The sequence below is a fragment of the Puccinia triticina genome, chromosome 11A (genome assembly GCF_026914185.1).
Source record: "Puccinia triticina chromosome 11A, complete sequence".
NCBI lineage: Eukaryota > Fungi > Basidiomycota > Pucciniomycetes > Pucciniales > Pucciniaceae > Puccinia > Puccinia triticina.
In genome coordinates, this window is record NC_070568.1 from 6,387,590 (window position 1) to 6,399,660 (window position 12,071).

At 48.5% G+C, this 12,071-nt stretch overlaps 1 protein-coding gene across 1 annotated transcript; it reads left to right on the top strand.

The window, feature by feature from the left end:
• Positions 1–9,967: 9,967 nt before the first annotated feature.
• On the top strand, positions 9,968–11,782 carry PtA15_11A649 (uncharacterized protein; the record flags this gene model as incomplete). Its single annotated transcript, XM_053161579.1, has 3 exons — positions 9,968–10,065; positions 10,116–10,383; positions 10,469–11,782. The coding sequence occupies 3 exons, from the start codon at positions 9,968–9,970 to the stop codon at positions 11,780–11,782; spliced, it is 1,680 nt and encodes a 559-aa protein (XP_053025512.1).
• Positions 11,783–12,071: the final 289 nt, after the last annotated feature.

Below are 12,071 nucleotides of genomic sequence, written 5' to 3' on the forward strand. Positions count from 1 at the left end.
GCTCTTCTCACACTCCGTTGGTCTCCAAAAGGTTTCATTCAAACTTCTTTGTCTTCCATCTCATTCTCATGTTCATGAAATATTCATTCAGTTTTCATCTCTATCTCAACTCTTGTCTCCGCACAATCAGGTGTGCTCTCGGTGGTCTCGTCATCCAAACTCGCGTGCTCTTCTCACACTCCGTTGGTCTCCAAAAGGTGTGCTCTCGGTGGTCTTGTCATCCAAACTCGTGTGCTCTTCTCACACTCCGTTGGTCTCCAAAAGACCCTCTGCGCCTTTTTGTTCTATAGGTTATGAGCCCAGAGTCCTAACTCTGAGGACGCGCTTCTTCATCACACGTTTACAATCCGCTGCTGTCATGTCCGAATCTAAAACTCAAATCCCGGATCTTTCCAAAGTCGACTTTCCGACCTGGAAGCAAAAGATTCTTGGGTACTGTCAACAGCTTGGATTTAAATCTTATTTGACGACTTCCGTGGCTCCTGCTGGTACCGATGCTGCTGGGATGGTCCAATTCAATCTGAATCGATCAAAGACGGCCGGTATTCTTCTATCACATATGGGAATCAGTAACTTCAATTGATTTGTTACTGACACCAATGAAGAGAATACAGTTGAGCTCTGGAAGCTTCTCACTGACCACTACAAAGCAAAGACCAAGGGAAACCAATCTAAGGTCTACAACGAGTTTCTAGCTTCCCCATATAAGCCAGATCTAGCCAACTATCTCGATAGTGTCAATCAACACATCAAGACAATGACCTCAGCCGGAATGAAATTCACCGGACCAAACCTCGACATCAGAGAGACATATATTGCCGAAACAATCGTTCTCAAGCTTCCTGACAAGTACGCAACAGCCAGGGACCTTCTTTACGCTCAAAGGCCCTTGACCATTGAGCAAGTTCTCAAGGCACTCGACAACACCCGTCAAAATGCCAAATTAACCTCGGTCACCATTGTGGAACTACTCAAAGGGGAGAATAGAGCTTGGAAGGTAAATGGATAGCAACACTAGTACTAATGTAAGCTATGCAAGGGTGCTGATGAGGCTGCCTTCCTGACTAATGCTGAGGGGATGAGAGTAACACTAAGAAAAAAGAAGAAAAGGTGTGGCTGATTTCTGCTTGATCTTAGGAGCTAGTACTATGAGCTTTAACTACTGACTACTGAGGGTAAGAGAGATGGAGGATTGATGAGAGTGGGGGACTTATAATTTCTGTATCCAAAATTATCTATAAATTCTGTATATATTTCTCTGCATGAGGTACAAGTGAGGGGGGGGAAGAAAATTCTTATAGTAAGGAGGGATGAGCACAGACAATGAAGAGTTCTGGCTATGAGAATGAAGGTTGTACAAATGAGGAAGAGTGATGTGAACATAGTAACAGTATGTAATGATGAGCAATGCTGAAAAGGGAATGCTGGTTATGGGAATAAAAGAATGTACTAATGGGGAAAAGTGATGAGAACATAGTAACAACTTGTAATGATGAGCACTACTGAAAGAGGTAAGCACAGATCTAATGATGTAATGTGTACAATAGCCATAGTACATAATGAGGAATGTATGTAAAGGGTTTAGTATGTGAAAGTAATTATGTAAAAGGGATGTACTGTAATGATTCCAGTAAGTTACTAATGAATTGAGTATTGTAACTAATGAAGACTGTAGATTATCTGTAAGTCTTATATCCTCTATAACTATTGAACCATTGAAGATAAGGGTATACTATGTATGAGGGACTATATGTGAAATTTAATGTAGAATCTGAATATGCAATAATAATGAGGTATTTGTGAAGGGTTATGGGGAAATGTTCAATGTAATGATGAATATATGTAAAATAAAGCAATAAAATACTACTTATGGTTTGGAATGGAGCACCACACCATCAAGACCGAAGACACCGCCATGGCCGCATCTTCAAAGAAGAAAGGCAAGCAACGGCGAGAAATTTGCTCCGGGGGCAAGCACAACCCCAAATCAGGTCATTCTGAAAAAGAATGCTGGCAACTTACCAAGTCATCTTCAAAGAACGCACACACCGCTCAAGCGAACGACTCCAATAGCGGTGAATCTCAATCCACCGGAAATGGGCTCCGATGCACCATCAAAGCATTCGCAGCACTGAAGACTCCAAACATGTGCTATCTAGATAGCGGTGCATCTCACCATATGTTCACCAACAAGTCAATCTTCAAAGACTATCGGCAAAAATCAAGCCGTGTTGAATTGGCCGACGGACACACGCTAGAGGTCCGAGGTAGCGGCTTTGTCAATGTAATTGCTGAAAACAAAACAATCATTCCTTTGAAATCGCTGCACGTTCCGGGCTTGAGTGCCACTCTCATCAGTCTTGGACGACTCCTTGAACGTGGTTGTGAATTGAAAAGAACAAGCTCATCGACTTTCGTCATAATTCGCAAAGGAGAAGTCATTTTCAAGACCCTCATTGTTGGCGGTACGTGCATGGGTCAATTGAATACAACTTCTTAAGGTCAGTCCTCTCCGGCGATGGCGCTAGCTTCAACGGTCACTGACGTCGATCTACTTCACAGACGCGCCGGCCACTGCAGCAACGAGGCACTAAGACAAATGTTTGGCATTTCAGTTCCAAAAATTAAATGCGACTCCTGCTCAATGTCAAAATCCCATTGTCTTGTCTTTCCATCTCATCTTCCTGAAGCGTCTCATCCACTTGAATCGGTCTACATGGACCTCAGTGGAAAAATCACCCCTTCTTCTTTTGGCGGAGGCTCTTATTACTTCAAAATTACCAATTGGTTTACTCGCTACCGTCATGTTTTCATTATCTCTGCCAAGTCGGATACATTCTCAAAATTTGTGGAATACTACAATAACGTTACAACTCTTCATGGTCGTCCAATTAAGAATATCATATTTGATGGCGGAGGGGAGTTCAATTCTAATGAATTTACCGAGTTTCTCAAGTCGAAGGGAGTCACCATTCACGTCAAAGCACCTTACACTCCTCAGCAGAATGCGGTCGCTGAAAGAGGAAACCGAACAACCAGTGAGAAAGCCCGAGCATTACTCAAGCAAGCGAAACTTCCTGCTGAATACTGGGGCGAGGCTGTCTCCACAGCGGTGTTTCTTGAAAATATCACTCCCACTCGCAAGCTTAAATGGAAGACTCCTCACGAGCTCTGGTTTGACTCATCATTTGACGTCTCAAGGCTTCGTCCATTCGGTTGCAAGGCTTATGTCAACATTCCAAAGAAGCTCAGGAATGGAAAGTTTGGTGATACGGCTAGACGAGGTCTCTTGGTCGGGTATCAGCTGGGAATGCATAACTGGCGCATTCTTCTTCCGGGAGGAAAGGTTGAGCGCTGCCATGATGTCTCTTTTGACGAAGCAGACTTCCCAGGAGTCTCTCTTTTTTCCTCAGCTGATACCTCCGGATTTGTCAATCCTCCGGACCCCACCGAGTTTGAGGAGCTTGAACAATCTCCTCTGGTGCCTCAATCAGATGAATCTCAAGAAGAAAATCGGTCAGAGTCAAACTCTGATGATTTTGATCCACAGAATCTAGTTGAACGGCAAGCTGGGCAGCAACCTGCTCCCGTGGCACAAGATCCTGCGGTCATTGAAGTTTGACCCAAATCCAAGCCCGGCTGGGACATCATTCTTGCGCCGGACAAGGCTCCTAACAACATCTCATCTTCGATCGACACATCAAACATCCTCGAACATCGTCGAAGAGCCAACATGTGTATTCTGGATCGTTTTGATGGCTTCATGCTGGATAACCTCGACTCTGACTTCGACATTCACTCGGTTGCTTACGTGTCCGTCGGAGTACCTCAAACGTACAATCAGGCAATGGCCTCTGGAGAGTCCAAGAAGTGGCGGGCTGCAATTGATCTTGAACTGTCGGCGATGGCAGACTTGGGCGTATGGGAAATTGTTCAAATACCTAGAGATCATCAACTCCTCGGCACAATCTGGGTCTTTTGTAAAAAGCTCGACTCAGATGGTTTGGTTTGCAAATTCAAGGCCCGTTTATGTGCACAAGGCTCTCTCCAGGCAGTCGAGGACATTCTTCACACCTATGCCCCGACAGGTCGGTTTGCTGCTCTTTGTACAGTTGTCACTGTTGGGTTATCTCGCGGATATCAGATACATCAGATGGATGCGAAGAACGCATTCTTGAATGGTGAACTGGAAGAGGAAGTCTATCTGCGTCCCCCGGCGGGTCTCTCAGTGCCTGCTGGTCATTGTCTCCGGCTCAAGAAAGCCATCTATGGCCTCCGTCAAGCTCCGCGGGTGTGGTATTCAGCATTGGCAAGTTTTTTTAAGTCTATCAATTTCCAACCGTCTCCGGCTGATCCCTGCCTGTTCATCAGCAACTCGCCGTCGTGGGTGTGTTTTGTACATGTCTATGTGGATGACATGGTCATTGTTAGTCCAGACGTTGAAAGGTTCAAGAATCTCATTTCCGCTCGCTTCAAAATGGATGACATCGGGGAATTAAACCATCTTCTCGGAGTTAAAGTAGCTTGCATTGACAACAGACAGTTGTACCTCTCGCAAGAAGCATACCTAGCTAAAATTCTTGCCGATCACAACATGCTAGATGTCAGACCAGTCTCGACTCCGATGATTTCCAATACTCAACTCACTCGGTCATCCCTCTTTGAACGCCAGCAGTTCGAACGGATTGGCGCCAACTATCGTCAATCTGTTGGGATGCTTATGTATCTGGCAGTTTGCACTCGTCCTGACATTGCCTTCACCATTTCGCAGTTGTCCCAGCATCTTGAATCGCCTGGCATCACTCACTGGCGGGCAATAATCCACCTTCTCCGTTATCTCTCAGGCACTCGAAATCACGGAATACTCCTTGATGGACGGTCACAAACCAACCAAGTCAAGGTGTACTCTGATGCTGACTGGGCCAATGATGTCAAGGATCGTCACTCTTACTCCGGCTACATTACAACATTTAAAGACTCCGTTATCTCTTGGCACTCTCACAAGCAATCAGTAGTTGCGGTCTCAACGACCGAAGCCAAATACATTTCGCTCTTTGAAGCTGGTCAGGAGGCCAAGTGGCTTCTCACACTTCTGGACTCTCTTAATGTTCAACTCACGGGTAAAATCTCACTGCTCGTCAATAACCAATCAGCCATCGCACTTGCCAATAATCCAATGTTTCAACAAAGGACCAAACACATCCCCATCAAGTATCACTGGATCCGGGAATTCATTGCAGAAGGACGTGCTGCGACGCATTACGTCGGAACCAACGACCAACTGGCTGACTTTCTCACCAAGGCTCTCGCAAAGAAGAAACACGTTGACTTGCTCATCAAGGTGAACATCAACAGGTTTTGAGCAAGGGAGGGTATTGAAATATCTCGTTATTAGCATACTCTTCAACCGGTTGTGTAGTGATAGATATAGTTGAAACCTAATGAAACCTAAATGTTGTTGTTAAATAGTCTCCTTTGTATCGGATCCTGTTTCTCTTTTCTTCATTCAGTTTTCATCTCTGTCTCAACTCTTGTCTCCGCACAATCAGGTGTGCTCTCGGTGGTCTCGTCATCCAAACTCGTGTGCTCTTCTCACACTCCGTTGGTCTCCAAAAGGTTTCATTCAAACTTCTTTGTCTTTCATCTCATTCTCATGTTCATGAAATATTCATTCAGTTTTCATCTCTGTCTCAACTCTTGTCTCCGCACAATCAGGTGTGCTCTCGGTGGTCTCGTCATCCAAACTCGTGTGCTCTTCTCACACTCCGTTGGTCTCCAAAAGGTGTGCTCTCGGTGGTCTCGTCATCCAAACTTGTGTGCTCTTCTCACACTCCGTTGGTCTCCAAAAGACCCTCTGCGCCTTTTTGTTCTATACAGGGGACTTAGCCAATAGCATCCACTTCCGTGCCCGGTTGCGAGTCCGAAGGACCGGGTCCAAGGTTTCGCAACACCACCAAACCTTCGCCTTGGCCTTATTGGACTGGACCCTGCGCCCGAGCTGCTCCTGGGCCTGTTTCAAACACAGTGTTAGTTTCTCGGCGTGTGTGTCTGGGTCCTCTGGGGTCTCAGAGGCAAAGGACGATAACTTAGCAGTAATGAGATCAATCTTCCCGTTATCCAACTCCGACCACTTCGGGAGCCTCCAGTGGTAGGATGGAGATGGTCGCCTCATTGTGAGCTGGATCTGTATCGCCTGGTGATCGGACCCAAAGTTCTCACTTGAGATAGCCGTCGAGGCAACCAGCTTGGAACCTAAAAAGTTTGCCCAAATCAAGTCAATTGTGGATCCCTTACCCTTGGATGAAAAGAAAGTGGGGATGTGTCTTGGCGATGCAAGACGAAAACCAAAATGCAAAAGTGAACTTAGCAGATCTCGGGCCTCTGGCTCGACTTTCCGGACTCCTGGAGGGTTCCAATGCCGATGATGCAGGTTGGCATCCATTGCGATAATCATTGCCTGTTGTCGAGAATAAAATTTTGTCAGCCAGTTCTTCAACTCGGGGATTGCGGAAAAGGATGACGGAGGGTTATATATGTTCAGGAGCCGAAAGACCTTCCCGGAGGGATGTTTCACTTCCACCCCGACAAAAGTCTGGGAACCCCCCTCGAGTAGCCTTATTGACTCCGAGGGGATCGACCGCTGTATATAGATAACAGTCTTATGTCTTTCGTTCCAGCACCTGGGCACATGTTCATAAGCGACATATGAGCGCCAAGCTGCATGTTGAGGCGGGCAGAGATCAAATGAGTTGATCCAAGGTTCCTGAAGCAGTAAAACATCAAAAGAAAAAGACAAGTTCAAAAGACTTAGCGTGACTGATTGTGAGACGTGGCAATTCAAATTGAGCAGAGAGAAGGCGTCGGGGTTGATGTTTTGAGAGGGGGAAGAAGCGTTGAAGTCATGAAGAAGGGCATTGGCGGAGGCGATGTGAGAAGGAGAATCTGGCGGGGAGACTTGAGAGGGATGCTGCGGTTGGTGTTGAGTGTAGTCGCGAGTTACGTTGGTTGTATATATCATTGAGAAGGTAGGGGTTTTTTGTCGAACCATCCCTTCTTATAGGGACAAGTTAAGCTGAAGGGAGTATGATCAACGCCGGTGACGCCAACGATCTTGTTCTTGAGGCCGGCAGTGCAAAGCACACAGGTCTTGACTCCTCCGATGCCGTCGGGGCACTCATTTGTTGGGTGTTTGCCCGCGCATTTTGCGCAGCGGGCATCTTCACGGCACCACTTGCCGAAGTGTCCCATTCGCAAGCATTTGAAGCACTGAGGAGGTCGGGGCTTGAAACGTTCAGTTCGGTGGAAATCGAAATTCAAAAAGATACCCGACTGCTCAACGCGGCGGGCCAGATCCTTGTTGACGAACGACAGGACAATGGACCCTGCCTTCTTGGCCGACAGTTCATTGGAACCCATCCATCAAACACGCGACAGGTCCGAAGCTTGGAAGCTGTTCTTGGAGGCGAGCAAGCTCACATTGGCCGGGTTACTGATGTTGAAAGATTTAGGGACACCGTGCGCCATCACAGAGTATGTACTCGGGGTGGCCTCTAAGTCCAAATGCACTTCCTTCGACCACTTGTGTTTGTTGGTCATCAGCCACTTTTGGTGGGCTTGGTTGTTGGTGTAGAACGACACATCCCCTGACGGCAGCATGCTGGCGCCGCGAATGGCCGCGTATTCTCCATCGACTTTGGCATCGAGTTTGACTAGCGCCTCATTGGCTCTCTGGACTAGCGCGCACTTGGGCACGTCCTTGAGGGTGGTGTTCGCCGGATTCAAGTGTATGATTACCCGTTTCGGCTTGAGTGAGGCAATGGTCTGGGCGGGTGGAGGACGCGTGTTTGGCGCGTGGATTGAACCAGTAAGGCCTGCGGAGGCCGCAGACGCAAAAGATTTGGCCACAGGAGCCGCCGGCTTGGGACCAGTCTTGAAGAGCTTTTCAAACTCGGCCATCTTCTTCATGATAGGGTCAATCTTGGCATCGACCTTGGCGTTGAGCTGGTCGACGGTGGACTCCAATCGTTCGTTATTCTCCGAGAGTTCCAGCACCAAGTCCGCGAGTCTGGCATCGAGCGTGACCGAGCCATTTTCGTCACGTACGCCAAACGTCTTGGTAAGCAAGATGTGAAGACTAGACGCGGGGGGCATGTTGATTGGGCGGGGAGGAAGGCGGGCCTCCAAATCTTCCATCATGTCCGAGTGGTCCGCGAGAGGCGCGCCGGACAGTCGAATGGGGTCGGGGGGGCGGTGAGTGGGAAGCATGAGCTGCACAAGGGGATGGGGGGGGGGGGGGGAAAGAAATTTTCTGATGTTAGTAGGGGGTTGGTGGGTTTTTGGGGTGTTGACGCGTGTAGGGTTTTTTTTTTTTTTTGGTTCGCGGCAGAAAAGTGCATTGACTATGCATGTTGAAGGAAGTATTCACCAATATCAATAAATCCATGTGTTCACGATTCAATTCCCTCATTAAATTTGTTGAAACTGCCCTTTCTTACCAGATGTCCAGATGTGCAGATGTTCCAATTACAACATGTGTAACCTATACATCCAAGAATATTATCTCTAGAAAGCCTCATGTTTAACCACTCATTGAAAGAAGCTGTTATGGTCTTGACAGTATGGCACGGAGGAGAGATTGATCTGGCTTGGGGGTTCTTGATCTTTGAATGTAGAGAGAGATCAGAAGTGTATCCTCATGCATCCTAGCTCTATGATAGAGGAGTTATAATATGTATCTAACAACTACAAATTACAATGATCATGAAGATACTGTCAATAAGTTCTCTGGGCTGTCCAGGATCAAGCCATCCATTCACAGCATGCAAATAATTGATCCCAATGACCTTGAGGGACTGTTGGGGTTTGGACAGAATATGTATTCTGTTTTTGGGGAGTGTGCCAGGCAGTCAGGACTAGGGTTTACAGTGTCACCCCTACTCTAGGTGCACCACACGCCAATGTGTGGGCCGTTATGTTGGCGGGGCCCACCAATACATTACAACAAAGGGATAATGCATTGGTGGGCCCCACCAATATAATATTGGTCTGGGTTGCCCCTGGTGAACCTTATTGCGGGGGTTTGTAACTGATACAACCAACAGTGGGATGCTAAACTAATTTCAGTCAGTATTTTAGCATAGCTTAGTGGAGCTACAATCAATGGGGTTTTCTGTTAGCAGTCTGTGATTGCCCACTACCGCTATTGGGCTTCATGGGAACAAGAAGCAACTATTGGCACTATCAGCGCTATCACTGCTATTTTCCTGCTAAAATAGCTGATGGCGCTGTTAGCGCGCACTAGCGTAGCGTAGCGGGCCATAGCAAGCGTTACCGCTACGGCATTGTGCCACAAAACTACACAACACTAACCCAGCAGATAGCACACGCTGCCATTAGTTTGGCGTAGTGGCCCTGGGTTGATACAACTCCCTTGGCAGTACAATGGGCTTTTGCCACATACCATCTTCAAGATGCTCTTATGAGTGAGGCAGGAGGACCTATGATTAGCTGAGTGCATCAAAAATTAGGAATCGTGTAGGGCTTTCAGATTATCAAAAAAAACATGGTGGGATCTTTTGAGGTTGTGGAGCTATACTAACATTTGTCGGAAATGGTGTTTTTGGCCATCATTGCACAGTCCTAAAATGACCGAAACCCCGCATAAGTCTCCAGTGGAGGCGCTTGTGTTATCCATATGAGTTCGGGGTGGTTCCTCGCGGACACCGTGGCGTCCGATGCTGGTGCGGGGCGTCCGGGGTCCAAGGAAGTGGGTGGTGGCAGCTGCTCGAGCTTAACCAAGTTCGGCAGCTGCTGGCTGTTGACCATCGCTCGTCGAAAGAACCACACCCCAGCATGAACACCAACCCACTCAACCTCAGCCACCCTGGCAAGACCGTCGACGAGCCAAACGAAGCAGGGGAGGAAGAGACCAGCAGCAAGCCAACCAGCCAGCTCGCCGGATTCCCTGATGACTTCCCCCATCGATCCACCACCGACAGCCATCTCCAACGAGCACCACGACCAACAACCTCAGCCGAGCCCATCGAAAAACCACTACCAGGAGACGTAGCACCACCATCAAACGCTGGGCTGATGTTCCATGGATCGACAACCAGCGCCAAACACCGCCCGACCGACAACGATCGGAAGTCTAATACGACCTTGCCCCGACCAAGAAACTACTCTGAAATCCAACTAGCCACCTTCAAACCTGCTGAAAATCAGCCCCAGAAAAAGGAAGCCAGAAAATGTTGGATCTGTTACGACGACGACGAGGATGAACAGGAGGCTGAAAACTTGCAGGGTGGAAGGCAGGCACGATCGAACAGGAAGAAGCAGAGGTGGGTTAAGGCCTGTCGATGCTCATTAGTAGCTCACGAAAATGTGAGCGTGCTTCTAGATCCTTGCCGCTGTTCGTTTGGGGCGAAAAAGGAACTGATCGTTTGTTTTTTACCTTGTGATTTAATAGTGTTTGCTTACCTGGATTACCACTTACCAACTAACTCACCCCGCTCCCGCCTCGATTTCATCCCCGCTTTCGACGCCCGTCAAATGTCCCCAATGCGCATCTATTTACCAGATCGTCCAACCACCTTCGCCACTGCTATCCTTGCTCCATCGGCTCAAGCGGCCGTACAGCTCTGGTATGAGCTGGTCTGCCCTCGGCTGTGTTGTGCTCGGCATCGGTGTCAGCGCATCCTCCTACGGCCTATGGGCCTCGAGGTGTTTCTTGGGTCCAATCAGATGGAATCGCTGGGTCTCGGCTGGTCGCCACGGAGGAGGACTGAACTTCCTCAAGTTCATCCAGCTCAGTCTGGTCGGCCCGATCCTCATTCTCAGCCGGACGAGGCAGCTCGACTCCGTCCTGCCCTTCCTCCCAATCTCCTTCATGCTCTCCACCTTGCCCCCGCTCGCCCTCGACAGCGAGTTCACCGGCGCCCATCATATGATCGAGCCGAACCTGCTGAGACTCGAGCTCTTCCCGCCCGAGCCCGGGCTGACGTTGTGCTTGATCCCCTGGATGAGGATCGGCTGGGGCTTCTTCTGGGGCCGGCTGAGTAACCTGATCCTCAGACGAGAGTGTCTAGGGATGCCATACCAATACCCACCCGGTGTCGGACCTGGTATGGCCGCACAAGCCCAAGCGATGGCCGGGGCAGAACCGAACGAAGCAAACCAAGCGGCGGGGGAGAACGAGGACCAAGCAGATCTAGAGCAGGCCGAAGAGGACGAAGAGCCGGACAGGCAAGAACCACCTGGGGCGGAGGTGGTACTAGACTATACCAGTCTTCGAACCGTGATTAGGGTCGGCATGGAAGCGTTGATCCTCCCTGGTGCAGCTTCGCTTGTGGGGACCCTCCTGCTCGTGCTATCGAGGAACCGGCCGTGGTTGAGGACTCTGTTGGGTTTGAAAATCTCCGCGTCACTGCTCGGCCATCAACAACTGTCCAACTCGGGCAGACCGACCTCCTCGTTCCTATCGACGCTGAAGAACTCGCTCGGCCATGTCGTTTACAGACTGACCCGTCTCGAGCTCTTTGGAGACCAGCCGAGATCCGACTCCTTTCCACTCAAACTGCCCTCGATCCTCTCCGGGTTCAGAATGGCCGACTATCTCGACTCGGCTGGCGAGGACGACCCGGTTTGGTGGAGAAATACTCTCGCGGGCGCTCTCATCGTCGTCCTCAAAGACTTCATCTCCCTCACCGAAAAAGTCCTCAAGTTGCGCAAGTTGAAGTATCGTCGAATCCTCGACGTCGATCAACAGCCTCAGTCTCTTTAAGTTTTCTTTTTTTCACCTGTCTCTTTATCGTTTGCATTTATAGTCAGTATTGCTTAGGTATAGATTGTTGCTTTTGTTCGTCCGTTCTCCCTTTCTTTTGTTTTTCTTAATTAAACAGGAAATTAGCAAAAAACCCTTCATTTATCCCGTACTCCCAACTCACAACTGATATCCAATAATCTGTTTATAGTAACCATCAACATCCTTATACTTTTTCTCAGTACATATTATAATACAATAGAGGATAATCCTACAGATAGATAAATAGTTTCATTCTTACCTTTTTTAA